The sequence below is a fragment of the Aegilops tauschii genome, chromosome 7 (assembly GCF_002575655.3).
Source record: "Aegilops tauschii subsp. strangulata cultivar AL8/78 chromosome 7, Aet v6.0, whole genome shotgun sequence".
NCBI classification, from domain to species: Eukaryota; Viridiplantae; Streptophyta; class Magnoliopsida; order Poales; family Poaceae; genus Aegilops; species Aegilops tauschii.
In genome coordinates, this window is record NC_053041.3 from 4,146,353 (window position 1) to 4,161,384 (window position 15,032).

Sequence of the window (15,032 nt, forward strand, 5' to 3'; positions counted from 1 at the left end):
CATCTAGCAGATTCCAATCCGAACGCTGCAAGTAACTTGTTAGCAGCCACCTCAGAGTAGCAGCGTTCCCTCTGGACGCTGCTACTATGTCCCATATAGCAGCGTTCAGTTTGAATGCTGCTAGCGAGCACCACCTCAGCAGCGTTTCCATCTGACAAGCCACCAAATTATTCAACTCTAGTAGCGTTGCCTACGGCGGCCGAACGCTGTTAACATGATGCACATTGACGCAAAGGAATGTTGTTGGAGTGGCGGCGGTTAAATTGTAGCTGCTTGGATTGTGGAAAAGCGGCGGCGACAACACATGTGTGACTTTGATGGTGGTGCTGCGAGCACCCGGTCTCGAGCTCCGGGGCGAAAGCCTAGGTCAGACCCGAGTGCTCATCCCTGGCAATGGCGATGTTTTTTTTACATCATGACCTTGTTGGATGCATTGCTCGGATACGTTCGGACTGTTTCTCCAGGGTGAAAATTTTGATTCTAGCCTTTGTAGTTGGATCCGGCGACGGCGGCGCTTGAGTGTCGCTTCCTTCTTAAAGGCGTTGTTGTTGAAGATCCTCGTCGTCAATGTGGTGTCAATGGTTGGTGCGGATATGGTCGCAGTTCTAGTTTGTCGTTCGTTGATCTGATCGCTTTGGGGCTTTTTTATTTCTTTTTTCCTTTTCACACCTATTCATAGCTTTTGGTCTTATGACTTTGCTAGTCGTTGGTGTGTTTTAGCGTGTGTGTTGGATTGACTGTGTGCATCCTAGTTATGTAGAGGCCGGGTGTATGCTCATTATATTGTATCCTCTTGATGCTTCTTTTGAGCCAATAAAATTCACCCTTTGTCGAAAAAAATGTGTGTAGTGCAGTCACAACGTAAGGTCAATGTCGACACTGGTTGCACTACTGCAGAAAAAACTATTAGTGTAAGATAGAAATTATTTTACTGCCGGTTTTATCACCTGCTTGTAGATATGTACAAATATCTATGTAAGATTTTCAAATTTTCAACCCAAACTAAAAGTATATGTTTAGTGAAAGAATAATTTTAAAATTTTGACTGAAACCATGTCCAAAATGTGACTTATACATGAAACAGAGGGAGTATCGCTGCTGATATGGTAGATAGCAAGGAAAAAGGCAAATCTGAATTCAGCATGGTCATCACAGAGAAAAATAGACACTGAAGGTTTAAACATGCACAGAAAACGTTTAACAAAGCCAAAAGGTACCGATTGAAGGTGCAAGTTGAGTTGAAGTTTAGATGCCTCAAAAAATTCTGCAAGTGCAAGCAAGTTGTATCATTCTTTTGGAGGACAATTTCAGTGATCGATATTTCCGCGTGTCTTGTATAATGTAAACAAAATTGAGAAATTCCGATCAGAATCTGGGCGAAAAATGTCAAGTGATGTTATTGCATATGTATACTTCAATTTTTAATATGTATGCAAAATAAACAGAGCTCCTATACGTCCTATTGATCTGTAGGTTGTAGGTACTGAAATAATCGCAGAGATCTTGCAGAAAAGCCAACTTGAGTTACACATGAGTAAACCTCTAGCTCAGAAACTGCTCGGAAAAGAAATGAGAAAGGATTGACATACAGGTGAGGGGGCTCCACTTCAGCTTGGGCCAGGCCAACGGAGTTTTGCTTTTTGAGAAGAGCGTCGAGTCAAGCTACCAGGTTACATACGAGCTAATGGAGTTTCCGGCCTCACCCTATGGGTTGGACTCGTGTACTGTCCAGCTTGCTACCCACTGGGCAATGCAAAATATTATGATCTGCTGCATAAACGAGCAGACAGTAACAATGTGCGATTTTTCCCTTCCATGAATGTGCTGCTGACTAGATCCGTCTGACAGAACTAGAAAAATATCAGAAACCGAACTTAGTAAAGAGAAACCGGTTGGAAGTTAATCTCGTGCAAAAAGATCTAGTTGCATCGGTGTTGAATGCATCTCATGCACCACGAGCTTATCGACGATGACAGTGGAGCCGGTAGCATTGTTGAAAACGTACACCCCAGCCGCCTCATAGATGGCCTCAGTCGGGTACACCCGTGACGTCGCCGTCAATCTCCCACCCATCACGAAGCTCTCCACAATGGAATGATCCACTAGAATCCTAGTGGATAATGCCTCTCCGTTGAGCACCGGAACAGTGCTGCCCACCACACGCTTGACAACGTTCCTGGCCAGCGATGACTGCGACTCGTCATGGCAGAAGTGGGTCCGGAGGCCCCCGTCAAGGCTCCTAGATACGTAGAAGTACATTGCCATTTGTTCACTGTGGCCGTTGGTGAGGAGGAGGCCGAAGGGGCCGAGTGCACCCCGGTTGGTGGCACCACCGCTAGTGCTGCAGTTGTAGCCGATGTCGACCTCGTTGTGGGATGCGATGTCAGAAGTGTTGAGGCGGAACGAGGCCTCTATGTCGAGCTGACCGGCTTGCCGGAGATGCAGGGGGAAGACGGAGCCAATGCCGATGGTGATGCCACTGAGGTCAGTGGCGTTGTAACGGAGGGTCTCGATCTCCTCCACCGGCCATTGGAGGAGGTTCGTCCGGGTCTTCTCGTCCAGCGCCACCGTCCTCGGAATCGCCTACATCATACACCATTAATTAGAGAGTTCATTAATTCAAGCTAGGGAAGTCCCTTAACCATGATGGCACTTTGATACCAGGAACCACTACCTTTTCTTCTAGCTAATAAGATGTTTCTATTCGCCAAATTGTCTCTTGCCTACTCATGGATTCAGCAGGCAACTTAAAAGGTTCTCTTATGTGCTAAAAAGTACGAGGTGGCTTATACAATCATGATGGAAATGCTCAATTTGAATCTGTTTGAGTTAGATTTGATCTTCTCAGAGAGCCTAATGTTGAAATGAGTCTGGAAAAAAGCATAGCCAAACTATTTTTTAAGCCATAAATACAAATAATTACTTCATCCTTTCACTATTATAAGATGTTTGGATATTTTAATATGAAATACATACGGACTGAGATGAATAAACAAACATACTAAAACGTGTCTATATACACATCTGAATCGGAAAAAATTAGAACATTTTGTAATAATGAACGGAGGGACTATTTATGTATCAAGCATGCATAATAAACGAATGCAAGTTAACAATCGCATTGTTGTCAAATCTATATATATCCAGCATGCATAGTGAACTAATGGAACTGATGATAGATGGTAAACACGTGGTAAAACATATCAAATTGATGTACAATACAGATACCTGGACGTTTGCCCATCCCTTGGCGAGGTCGGTCCGGTTGGAGTCTGTCTCACCAACATACGCCCACATCACGCGTCGCCGCTTTGTCGGATCATAGAATGTCGTGGACGCAAAGAACTTTCCCCAATCGTACCTTAGTCCGACTCCCACATCTGCTTCTGGGTCCAGCGGCGTCCATGCGTTGGTCACAGCGTCGTACCTTCCCAATGCGTAGTAGTCATGTCGTTCATCGTCCATGCTCGCCTTCAGCACGTACAACTCTTCCTGTGATGAGTTGCGGTTGCCCACAGGGTAGAAGTCGACGCACTCCCACATGCCGGTGCCCTCGACACGGTGGACCGGGCGCGGGATGAGCTCGAACTTGACAAAGTCTTTTGTCTTGTACATGAGGGCGACACCAGCATGACCGTTGTCGTCCTTGGACCCGATCATGGTGCGCCACGTGTTGTCGGACTTATCGAACCATGCTGTCATGGGGTCGCGGAAGTCCTTTTTGCCGGTCCCGGGGGGCGGAAGGAGCACAGGGTTGGCGGGGTGCTTGGTCCAAGTACGAAGGAGAGGATCATGAGGGTCAGCAGGTACGGCAAGGCATTGTACCTGGGCGAGGGTGTCGGTGTTCCCCGTGTAGAGCAGGACGACCTTGCCATCAGGAAGTATGGTGGCGGAGCCCGTCAAAACGCCTTTGATGTCGTACCATCGGTCGGGCACCATAGCAAGGGGTAGGTGGTGCCAGTGGAGCATGTCCCGCGACACGGCGTGCCCCCACGAGATGTTGCCCCACGTGACGCCCTCCGGGTTGTACTGGTAGAAGAAGTGGTACCATCCACGGTAGTACATTGGAGCTGCATGTTTGCGTTTCAATTAATCAGCACGTGTCCTTCCCACTTGATAGACATACAGAGAGACGACAGCTAGTGAGGATTGAAAGTGATAATCATCGTACGCACCGTTTGGATCTGCATGCATACATGCATGCATGTCGCCGGAGCACGTAAGCAAAAGGTAGTCAGTTTCTTTCTCCGGCAAGCAAACAAACAAAAAGACAGCAAAAAAGGCAGCTAGCCATTGCCAGTCAGTTTCTTCCTCCAAACATAGTCGTCGATGCCGGGGAAGAACATATAGGAGGATTTGAATCTGAAAACTCAATCTTGAAGTAATGGATTCCATACCGTTCATGTAGTTCTTCTCCGGCTGGAAATGGTACCCAGTGCGCTGCCACTGCAGCATGGCGTTGCTCCACGCGAAGCCATCGGCCTCATCGCCGATTTCCCCTACCATCTTCTCCGACGACGGCACGGCCGCCTCCTCCCGCCTGGCTCTCCGGAGACGGAGTACCGGGCTAACCACGTCGCCCAGGTCCCCCAGCCTGGCCCCTGGGAGGAGCGCGTGGGTGACCACGAGCACCACCAAGGCGGCGGCGCCCAGCACGGCACCGCACTCGCGCCACCTCACGCCGCCGCTGCTCCGCTGCTGCATCGACGCGTACGAGTACAGGACCGGCGGCGTGCCGGCGCGTGACTTCATCGCCGCTACAGAACTGAAGAGGAAAGTTTTCGACCGGGTTCTTTCTTTCTTGAGTCTTTGAGAGCGCGATTTATCTCTTATATATAGCTGCGCCGAGGCTAAGGAACGGTACCACTGAATCATTAATTTAGACCCATCTTTTTTTTTTTTGCGAATGAAGTTAGACCCATCTTAATCCAAAAGATATATACGTACTCCTATTAATTAATTTAGGCACATGCATACAACAGACTTTATGGAGTACCAATTTTAGGCTTAACATTCAATGCTCCAAATTAACACTGCAGAGAGATCCAAACAAAATACAGTTGACGAGAGCCTTGCCGGCCAGGACGAACGAGTGGTTTCGGCCTCGCCGATCGAGGAAAACGGTAACAATCCTTATCATGATAGTCAGGGATAAATTTCATCACAATTTATAGAGACTACACATGTCATGACGTGGTGTGGTCACATTGTTCATACGCGCTTAGCTCAAACTGACTTAAGAAGATGATGTGCGCATCTTCAGTCTGAATAAATGAAATGATATTCATATTCAAAGCCTAAAAGTTTTAGTACAACATGCCTAAAAGGTCACTTATTTCTGATATGAAGGGCTCGATGATGATATGATAAATGGCAACACTAGTAGAAAAAGAGGCTTCCATAGGCCCCCATAAGAAGGTTAGTTAATGTGGATAAGCAGCCACCGGGGACCAATCTATGTGGATACTATGTTTGTGAGAACATCCGGAGACACACCTCTGAGCGGAAGGCATCGGATAGCGTGCGGAATGCGACGGATAACTTGCGGAGGAGGCTTAGTCCAGAAGCTCGCTTCCGACCAATTCAAGAAGAATTAGCAGGAATTTTCATGAGGGAAGTCATCAATCCTAAAGGAGAACACTATACCGAGGACGAAGAAATTTATATGCATACCCGAGATCGAAACTTGTTCGAAGTTGTATATGGTCATCCATCCTAATTGTGTATGGAAACTTGTTCGAAGTTGTATATGGTCACCCGAGATTGAATATATATTATATATTCCTCTTGAATTCTTCTTGTTTGAAATTTCATATACATGTATATAGTAGCGTAGAATATGTGTACTGAAACTTTATCAAAATTAAAATAAAACACAAAATAAAATATAAAAGAAATAAAACACTCCAAACTAAAAATAAACCAGGTTTAGGGGGGCTAAAACCCTAAACCTGCGGTGGAGGCCTTTAGTCCCGGTTGGCCACGAGAACCGGGACTAAAGGTCCTCCGCCCCGACGGACCACGGGCGCCCACGTGGACGGGCCTTTAGTCCCGGTCAGCCACAAGAACCGGGACTAAAGCCTTTAGTCGCGGTCCGTAAGAGGCACGACTAAAGGGGGGGTCTTTAGTCGCGCATATTTAGTCCCGGTTGCACAGCCGGGACTAAAGGCTGTTGCGAACCGGGACTAAAGGGCTTTTTTCTACCAGTGCAAGTAGTCAAAAGTTACCTCAACATGGTCATCACACAGTCAAATAGACACTATAGGCTGAAGACCTTTTGCAAAACCAAAAGTTACCGGTAAAAGGGGTCCACGCCATACCCACAATCAATGTAGAACTCGTTATAGAGCATTCGAGACACTTATGGATCCTCACACCTAGGTTCTTTTCCATGGGGAAAGATGGGTCCTCGCCAGTTCAACACGGGGAATATGGAAAGTTTAGCATGAAGGCTCTTCGCTAGCCCAATGTTCCCCGTGCACTCCACGCACCAAGACCATGCCCTGGACATCCTGGGAGGAGAATATAGAAAGATGGTGCATCTGAAGTCGATGGAATATGATACCGAGGACCAGAAGGCCCCCAATAGTTAATTTGATGTTAAATCCACCACATGGACGCGCAACATATTATGTTTGTCAGGGGCTTATAGCCCCTGTGCGACCGCTTTGAGATGAATTGGATGAGGAGCGACGTAGTTGACGAAAATATCTCTGGTGTGACCTATTTGCAGCCAACAATAGCTCCAATGCGACATGGCCCTGTTTAACCATGAAATGCAAAACATAAGGGGTTAGTGGTTTGAGTTATGACACGCGGGACCCATCAGTTATCCACATGAATGTGGGACCCACCACTTACTCACATGCGTGCGGGACCCACAACTTATCCACATAAGCATGCCCCGACCCGAGCCATCCATGAGCCCGAACCAGCCCACCCCCCATTGCCTACCCTCCCCCTTTCCCCTTTCCCCCACCTTATTCTTCCTCTTCTCCGGCAACGAAGCGCGCCGCCGGCGAGTGATGTCTAGCTCAACTTCGGCCTCCCGCCAATCATGGCCGCACTACGGTCCAGTGCCGTTGACAAGATGCCCCGGTTGCCCGCGCATGGAGCCTCTGAAGCATTTGACTTGTGTGAAGGAGGAAAATGGCAACCGTGGGCGCGAGTTCGTCAAATGCTTGAGCAAGCCACAACCGGGGCAGGTTAGATCCGTGTACCGCACCAAGCAGCTGGATCGATTTCTTTATTTTTCCATCGAATTTGGGCGGTGGATCTGATCTAGGGTTCATGCCGCTGTCGACCCCTGTTTACCCTGTTTTTCAGGTTCTGAAGAAATGTGGACATTTCGAGTGGCTCGATGAGTACGTTGAGAGGTTGAAATTGGAGGCTTCAACACAAGAGCTCAATTTCAATTGGGGGGGGGGGGGGCAGCTTTGTGTGGAACACGCCTCACATTTGGTGGACAGAGCTGATCCGATGATGGACAGTGCTGAAGTGAAGTGTGAATTGAAGAAAATGGGCAAGCAACTAAAGCAGCTGATCGATTTGAAGCAGCAAGCAAATATGATGGCTGGAGCATTTTATTGTTGTGTCATTGCTATGGGTTTCTTTTACTTAATGTTCATCAATCACTAGAAATTGTTACAGTTTCAGTATGTTTGTCAAGCTAGTTTCAGAGTCAGGGGTCCCTAGTTTCAGTTATTGTGTCTAGCTAGTAGTTTCAGTAAGTCAGGGATCATTTCTTAGCTGAATTTGAATTTGTGTGAAGCAAAGCCTGAATTCTGGTAATGATATTCAGACCCAATGATATTTTGGTAATAGGATGCGATATGTGCGCCATGCCAAGTTCTTGTAACTGAATCGAAGCAGAGATATCCAGTGTTCATGCTCTGTTCTTGTTCTTCAGTTAACAGAGTGCACACACCCCAAATACAGAAAAACAAATCTTGCTGCCAAATAGATGTTGGGCCGTGAGAAAATAACCAGGCCCAAATTGAGACAAGCCCACCCGCGTAGGGGCACCAGCCCAGTTTTATAGCAAAGAGGCGCCCATGTTTAAAAAAATGCTTCGACTAAAACCTCAAAAATAAAATGTTGCTTCGGCAAATAAACCTTTAACAAACATATACTTCTTTACTTGTTTTTTCTTTAGCCAAATTTTTGTGTCGAATAAATGTTGGGCCGTATGTATTGTACTTTTTTGTTTTTCTTTACATATTTTTTGCTTGTCCACTATTGTTTTGTGATTCTTTTTATGCATGTCTATGGCTCCATGAAACCCAAATTTGATGGGGATATGTGAAAGCCTAAAAAACATTTTTGGAAATGATCAAGTTAAAATTCGCTTGAAATAGGTCCAAGAAAATGTTCATGTTTTGCTCTAAAAATAATGGCCAGAGGTAAAATTCAAACCAATATTTTTAGGAGCACAGAAATATTTCTTTTGGGCATTTCAGTTGCATGTCCATGGTTGCACAAAAATTTGCACCCTACACCTACTAGCTAGGGTGACCCTATTAGCCAGGGCCTAGATACATGCATGCACACGTGCAGCACACCACGATATATATCAACTGACCAATATCAACTAGATAGAAAAAAAACAGATAGAACACATCACAATATAGTAGCATAAGTAGTAGCATTGCATGAGCTAGATAGTACCACATTAAAGATAGATAAACGGGTCCCAAGCACGCATTACAACTTATATAGATAGTTCATAGTTCAACCCAACACGATAATAATAAACGACACCCTAGATAAGATAAAACACCACCGGCTTGCTTGCTTGCTTCAGGGCTCCAAGGACAACTCCTCCATGGCCAACTCCTCTCCTCCATGGCCAACTCCTTGACTCGTCGTCGTCGCTGGGGTACTGGAGGGTGTGCATGCGCTCATCGGCGGGGAAGGCGCTGTCGAAGTCGGTGAAGATGTTGTACATAGTGAATGCAATGAACTCGCATCCACACCAGAAAACACGGCCGAGGAGGTAGTAGGCGTCGAAGGGGTTCGTGAACCTCACGATGAGCCTGATAGCATAGCCATTGTTACTGACCTCTTCGACTTGAAACATGACCAGAGAGCCCCTCGGGAGGTGGCGGTAGCCGGCGGAGAGGAAGAACTCGGTCAGCCCCCTTGCCCCCCTCCACCTCGAGATCGCCCACACCTGTAGGGTGTTCTCCACCCGGACTCCAGCAGGGTAGAGCCTCTCGGGGAAGGTGGGCAGCACACGGTAGGTAGCCCCGGTGAACTGCATGGTAGCTCGATCGGGTTTGGTTTGTGGAGAAGAAGGAAGAAGGAGGGCAGATGGGAGAATATGGGGTAGGGGGCATGGATGAGGAGGGAGAGGAAGACGATAGGTGTGGCTTAAATAGCCCAAGTGCGACATGGTTTTCACCGGGTGGAATTAATGAGCAGGCGGCGTTTGTGGCGCCCCATCGAGGTGTGTACACGAGCGTGGGAAACCAAGGCTGCCATCAAACGCTGGATCAATAGCCAGGATGCGACGCGCTTGTGCCATTGGTCGCAGGTCAAGGGGTCACGCCTGCCCGTTCTTCTATCCCGTGCATTAATTGCCATGCTGCGACGTCCCGCACGCGTCTGTGCCGTCGTGGGTCAAGGGGACATGCATGCCCCGTTTTCTCTGCGTGTGCCGCCATGCATGCATGGCAATGTTGCCTGCTGGCTAGGGCCTGGCTAGAGGAGGCAACGTTCGGTCCAAAGGTCTAACGTGTGGGCTTCTTTTACCAAAGCCCAACGGCTAGCCCACGCAGCGTAAAAAAACAAGGGCAACGGCTACTGCATGGCACTGCATCCTCTAAAAACCACTATAGCAAATCAGAGCATAGCCCATGGATCGCTGACGTGGCACTGCATGCTGATCCACACCGTTGAACACGCAGTGATCCAGCGATCCAGAGAAGAGGGGGGGGGGGGGGGGGTTATCCAGCGTTGTCGAATGCAGCCAATCACAGAGCATCACACGGATCAGTGACGTGGCCCTAGTGCCTAATCCAGACCGTTCACTAACAGAGATCTAGCGGCTCGGAAGGATGCGGGGTTTCAGATGGGGTTATGAGGGGTTTTGAGAGGGTTTTGAGGGCTAGGGTTGAGCATAACTAATTCAAAAAAATCATAAAAATATGAAACTTTCACCCATCATCATATTATATGAGTGAGTTGCTGGAAAAAATAAGAAACTTGGTCTATGGGTATTTTCATGAAAAACCCTTCACAAAACATAGCTATCATGAACGAGGTTGCATGGGATTCAAGCTAGGGTTGAGCATAACTAATTCAAAAAAAATCATAAAAATATGAAACTTTCACCCATCATCATATTATGTGAGTGAGTTGATGGGAAAAATAAGAAACTTGGTCTATGGGTATTTTCATGAAAAACCCTTCACACAACATAGCTATCAGGAGCGAGGTTGCATGTGATTCAAGCTAGGGTTTAGGGCTAAGCTTGTCATAGCTTATCCAAATGATCCTATATTTGGCATGGACCCTATATTTGCACACTAGATGTCAAGTCTTTATTTTTGGCCCATTTATCAAAGGTCGAATTTTTTTGCTTAGCAATGGGGTGTTTAGCCTAGCTTCGGAGCTCATTGAGGCAAGTTTTTCACATCAACAATAAGTGCTCGGATTGATCGCTTAACATGCATATGACTAATATTAAAGCATTGTACCATCAATACCACATACTAAACAAATTTGAATTTGAATTTTGGGTCAAACTTGAATCTTGGGTCAAATTTGAAATTCGGCCAGAATTTAAATAGCATTACACAAATACCAGTTTACACAAATTGAGGCAAGTTTATTATTCTACAACACACATCACCATTACACAAGTTTGACAAATGAAGTTTTCACTTCTTCTTAGCACTCGATTTCTTCTTCTTACCACTTTTTGATCGTATGACACCTAGTTCACTCAAACGCTTGATTTTCATAACTGGACTTGCTAGGACAGCTGGAGTTGACACCACAACATCTACATGAGGCTTAGTTTGCACAACAAGTCCAGTAGCTTCAATTGGTAATACAACTTGCAATATAGGCTCAGTTTGCATCACATCTGCCGCAACAGCTTCAGTTTGCAGAACATCTTCAGTTTCAGTTTCAGTTTGCAGAACATCTGCCACAACAGCTTCAGTTTGCACCACATTCTGCACCACGTCATCATCCAAATGTTGGTCATGATGCATCACAAGATCAAATACTGCCTCATTTTGCATCACAACACCATCCAACTCTTGCTCATTTTGCACCGCAGCATCATCCAACTCTTGCTCATTTTGCACCGCAGCATCATCCAACTCTGGTTCATCACCATAACTTCTCTTTTTTCTACAGCCATTGATTCTTGACTTTTTGATTGCCCAGCAATCTTCAACAACAAGGAGTTGACCTCCACGCTTCCTCCTGGAAAACAAAGCTTGTAATTTGGCTAGTAATAATATACAACAACCAAATTAAAAAAACGTAAACATACTTTGGCCTTTCAGGAGTGTAACGACATTTTGGAGATCCTTTTTGATGCCCAAGTTCCTGGCACAACTTTCGTCTATTTTTGTTACCTTTTTGGGACCTTTTGGCTTTGCATCCTTCTTCCCCTTCCCCTTTTTACTACTCCCACCTTTCTCAAACCATGCCTTGAATCTACTCTCTTTAGGCCTGCCAGCTTTTCTTTTTGTTAGGGGAGGACACATGGAAAATTCAATTTCCACTTCAGGCCCCTGAGGCTGATCTGTAAGTGCTGGAATTGGAGTTGCATATGCAGCCTTGAATCTTCCACTGAGTAGTATTAATGCAAGTATGGGTGCATGTTTATCTTGGGTTGGGAGGCCAAGAAAAGTATGCCATGGTCACAAGGTTTCTCGGTGTGTTGCCACTCGAGGCAAGTGCAGTCATGCAACTCAGTGTTAACAACATGCCTCCTTCCAATCTTGGTATCTCTAACTTCAGCACCCCACAATGAAGATTTTTCAATAGACAAATGTGGAAGATTCCTGCTCCTGTTCACCACCTGTTGTACCACTGTAGGAAGCTTATCCCCTTGCAGATAATCACCAATCCTTCTTCTCAATTGCCACATGCGCATGGTCATGATCCTGATCTGGTCGATCATGTCATGCACAGGCAAGTTCTTTAACTGCTTTATCTTGTTGTTAAAACTTTCTACCAAGTTATTGTTGATATGATCACACTTGATGGCACTGTTAAATCCTGACATGTACCGCAATAGAGAATGATAGGTGTTCAACCATGGACCAAACTCACTGCATGCTGCTTTTATCTTATCAAGATGATATGAATGTGTTTGTTTGGTGGAAGATCTTGCTGCTGGCCACATTCTCCCAAATTCTTCCCCTTTGAATTTTTTGATCAAATTCATCCACATATGGCCAAAGCACTCCCTCTGCTCACAATGAGGAAAAACATTCTTCACTGCATTTTCTAGCCCTTTACATGCATCTGTGTGTACTGCCAAAAGTGACACTGGCCCTATGCATCTTTTCAACTGCATCATGAACCATGTCCATGAAACCTCTGTCTCTGACTGGAACAAACCAATAGCAATAGGGAACATCCAGTTGTGTCCATCTAAAGCATTGCATCCTGCCAATTGGCCATTCCATTTGCCTGTCAAAAAAGATGAGTCTATGCTCAAATATGGACGGCACCCTGCTTTGAAGCCATCTATGCAAGGCTTTAAAGCCATAAAGAACTTGGAGAAAAGAACTCTACCATCCTCAGTTACCTCGGTATCTATCTCCACAACACTGCGAGGTGACCTCTTTTCCACCTCTGCTTTGAAGTTATAAAGCATCCTAAAAGTATTTGCCCAATCACCATATAATTCTTTCATTGCCCTCTGTTTTTCTTTCCACACTGTGGTATACTTCACCTTAATGGGGTACTGCTTCTCCAAGTCCACTTTAAGTTTCTTTGCTGTAGTGTTTGGTTTCTTGGCTAAAATTGGAGTGATCTTTTCTGCAATCCAAAGCTATGATGTCATGGTTGATACTCTCTGTGAACTTGTAATACAAGTATGTGGATTTGGGATTTGATTAACCCTAATGGTACTTCCATCAGGTTGAATTCTAGCAGATATGTACCACTTGCAAGGCCTGACGCTTCCATCGAAACCTCTGCACCTTGCATAAAATTTCTTTCTGTCAGTCCACATAGTCTTGGCATCAAACTCATGTTTGACTGCATAAGCCTTGAAACACATCCTAAACTCCTTCATGCTTGGGAACAACTTGCCTACTTCAATAACAGGATTTTCTTTGTCATACACACACTTAGAAGCTCATCTTCATGTGCATCATCTACATCATCTGCAGCATCTTTCATCAGCTGTCCATCCACATCTTCACAAGCATCTCTGTTAGCATCATTAGGCAAACTAGATTCATCCCTCTCTTCCTCATCTTGATCATCTACTGGATCTACTGGAATGCCAAAAAATTTGGCCATCTCAGTGTCAGCCATTGATGCAATTACCAAATCAGTAGTGTCTTCTAATTGTACTAAATTCCAATCAACACAAACAACCCTTGCAGCACCATCACAACCCTCTTCTACATCTTGATCAACCCCCCTATTACTGTCACTTCACCCGTAAACATGGGCGTTATCTGTCTCTGTGAGGCCCAATCATCATCTACCATCTATGAAGCCAACTTTGAGGGCACATATCCAACCTTGGAATCTGATTTCAGACCAACGAGCTCTGCATGAAAGGTAGTCTGTTTGCTTGCCCAGCCGTCTTGCCGATCGATTTCATCAACCATCTCTTCACCATTCTCAATTCTTACATACTCACCCTTCCAATTATCAAACCGTAGCAATGCTACCTCCTGCTCTGGACCCCCAAAAATGCTCTCCCCAATTTTCTGCACGACATTTCTCACGACCCTCTCTTCCATGCTCTGTATTTCCCGATGATCAATCTCTGCACATTCAACCTCCCATTTCACAATTGTATCTCTCTCTATGTCTCGCACGCTACCATCACCTAGCTTCGCCTTAGAAGGAAAGAATGCGACAGTGAATTCGAATATCCTACCCCTGTTTGTCAATGGCGGGCAGTGTGAGCTAGCAGAAGCAGACGACACACAAAGGGCTCCATCGCATAGGTTGGAAAGGATGCACATACCTAGTCGACGTTGTTATCTCTGGCGGCTCCATCGCGGTCAGCACCCCTCTCCCGCACCCAAATCTGGATCAAATCGACCAAAAACAGAGGAAACAGAGGCGATGCGGTGAGATCTAACTCGACAAGGAGGGGAACAGGACAAGGGTTCAGGATGTACTCACGACAGCCTCTGCCGTCGCCGAGAACGACAGCTCCGCCGCTGCTGTCACCGAGAAAAAAAGCTCCGGCACCGTCGCCAGCTCACCGCCGAGAATGAAGAGGAGGGAGCAACAGGTCACTGCTCACCTGATTCAGACAGGCACTGAGCCACATCTTACCTGATGCACTGCCAAGTGGGGCCATAACTAGATGCTCTGTCAAGTGGGACCCACATGTCTTAAACATAATCTCACAGCCGTTGACGACCATTTTAATAGCCCGAGTGGGCCTTGGCTATTTGGGCTTCTGAAGCGTTGCACTATAGCTATTTTCGTCAACCACGTCGCACTCCTTCCAATTCATGTGAAATGTGTCGCACAGGAGCTATTGGCCCGTTTGTCAGTCACCCGGTAGTGAATGAGTTCACATATGAAGACCAGTAGAGCCATAAATTCACAAAATACCCCTAAAAATGAGGCGAGAGAATACAGTAATCCAAAAGGGAAATTTTCAGTCTCTCTCTCTCTGTGTGTGCCTGATGCACTAGAAGGAAGGCTATGGCATGTTGCAATAAATAGTTGGATAACTAATCCATTAGAAGATATGCTAGGTGCCAGAGAATTCCCAGTGCAACTAGGGCACATAAGGGGATCAAAGGAACACCTGTAGAATAAATGAATGGTGTGACATGTAAATTCACACACTTGTAAAA

General features: G+C 46.0%; 1 protein-coding gene across 1 annotated transcript; it reads right to left on the reverse strand.

Annotated features, from left to right (window-relative positions):
• Positions 1 to 1,474: 1,474 nt before the first annotated feature.
• LOC109766165 (sucrose:sucrose 1-fructosyltransferase-like) lies at positions 1,475 to 5,883 on the reverse strand. Its single transcript, XM_073503397.1, has 3 exons — positions 4,176 to 5,883; positions 3,229 to 4,070; positions 1,475 to 2,583 (listed from the first exon to the last, which is right to left on the reverse strand). The coding sequence occupies exons 1-3, from the start codon at positions 4,873 to 4,875 to the stop codon at positions 1,900 to 1,902; spliced, it is 2,226 nt and encodes a 741-aa protein (XP_073359498.1). The 5' UTR covers positions 4,876 to 5,883; the 3' UTR covers positions 1,475 to 1,899.
• Positions 5,884 to 15,032: the final 9,149 nt, after the last annotated feature.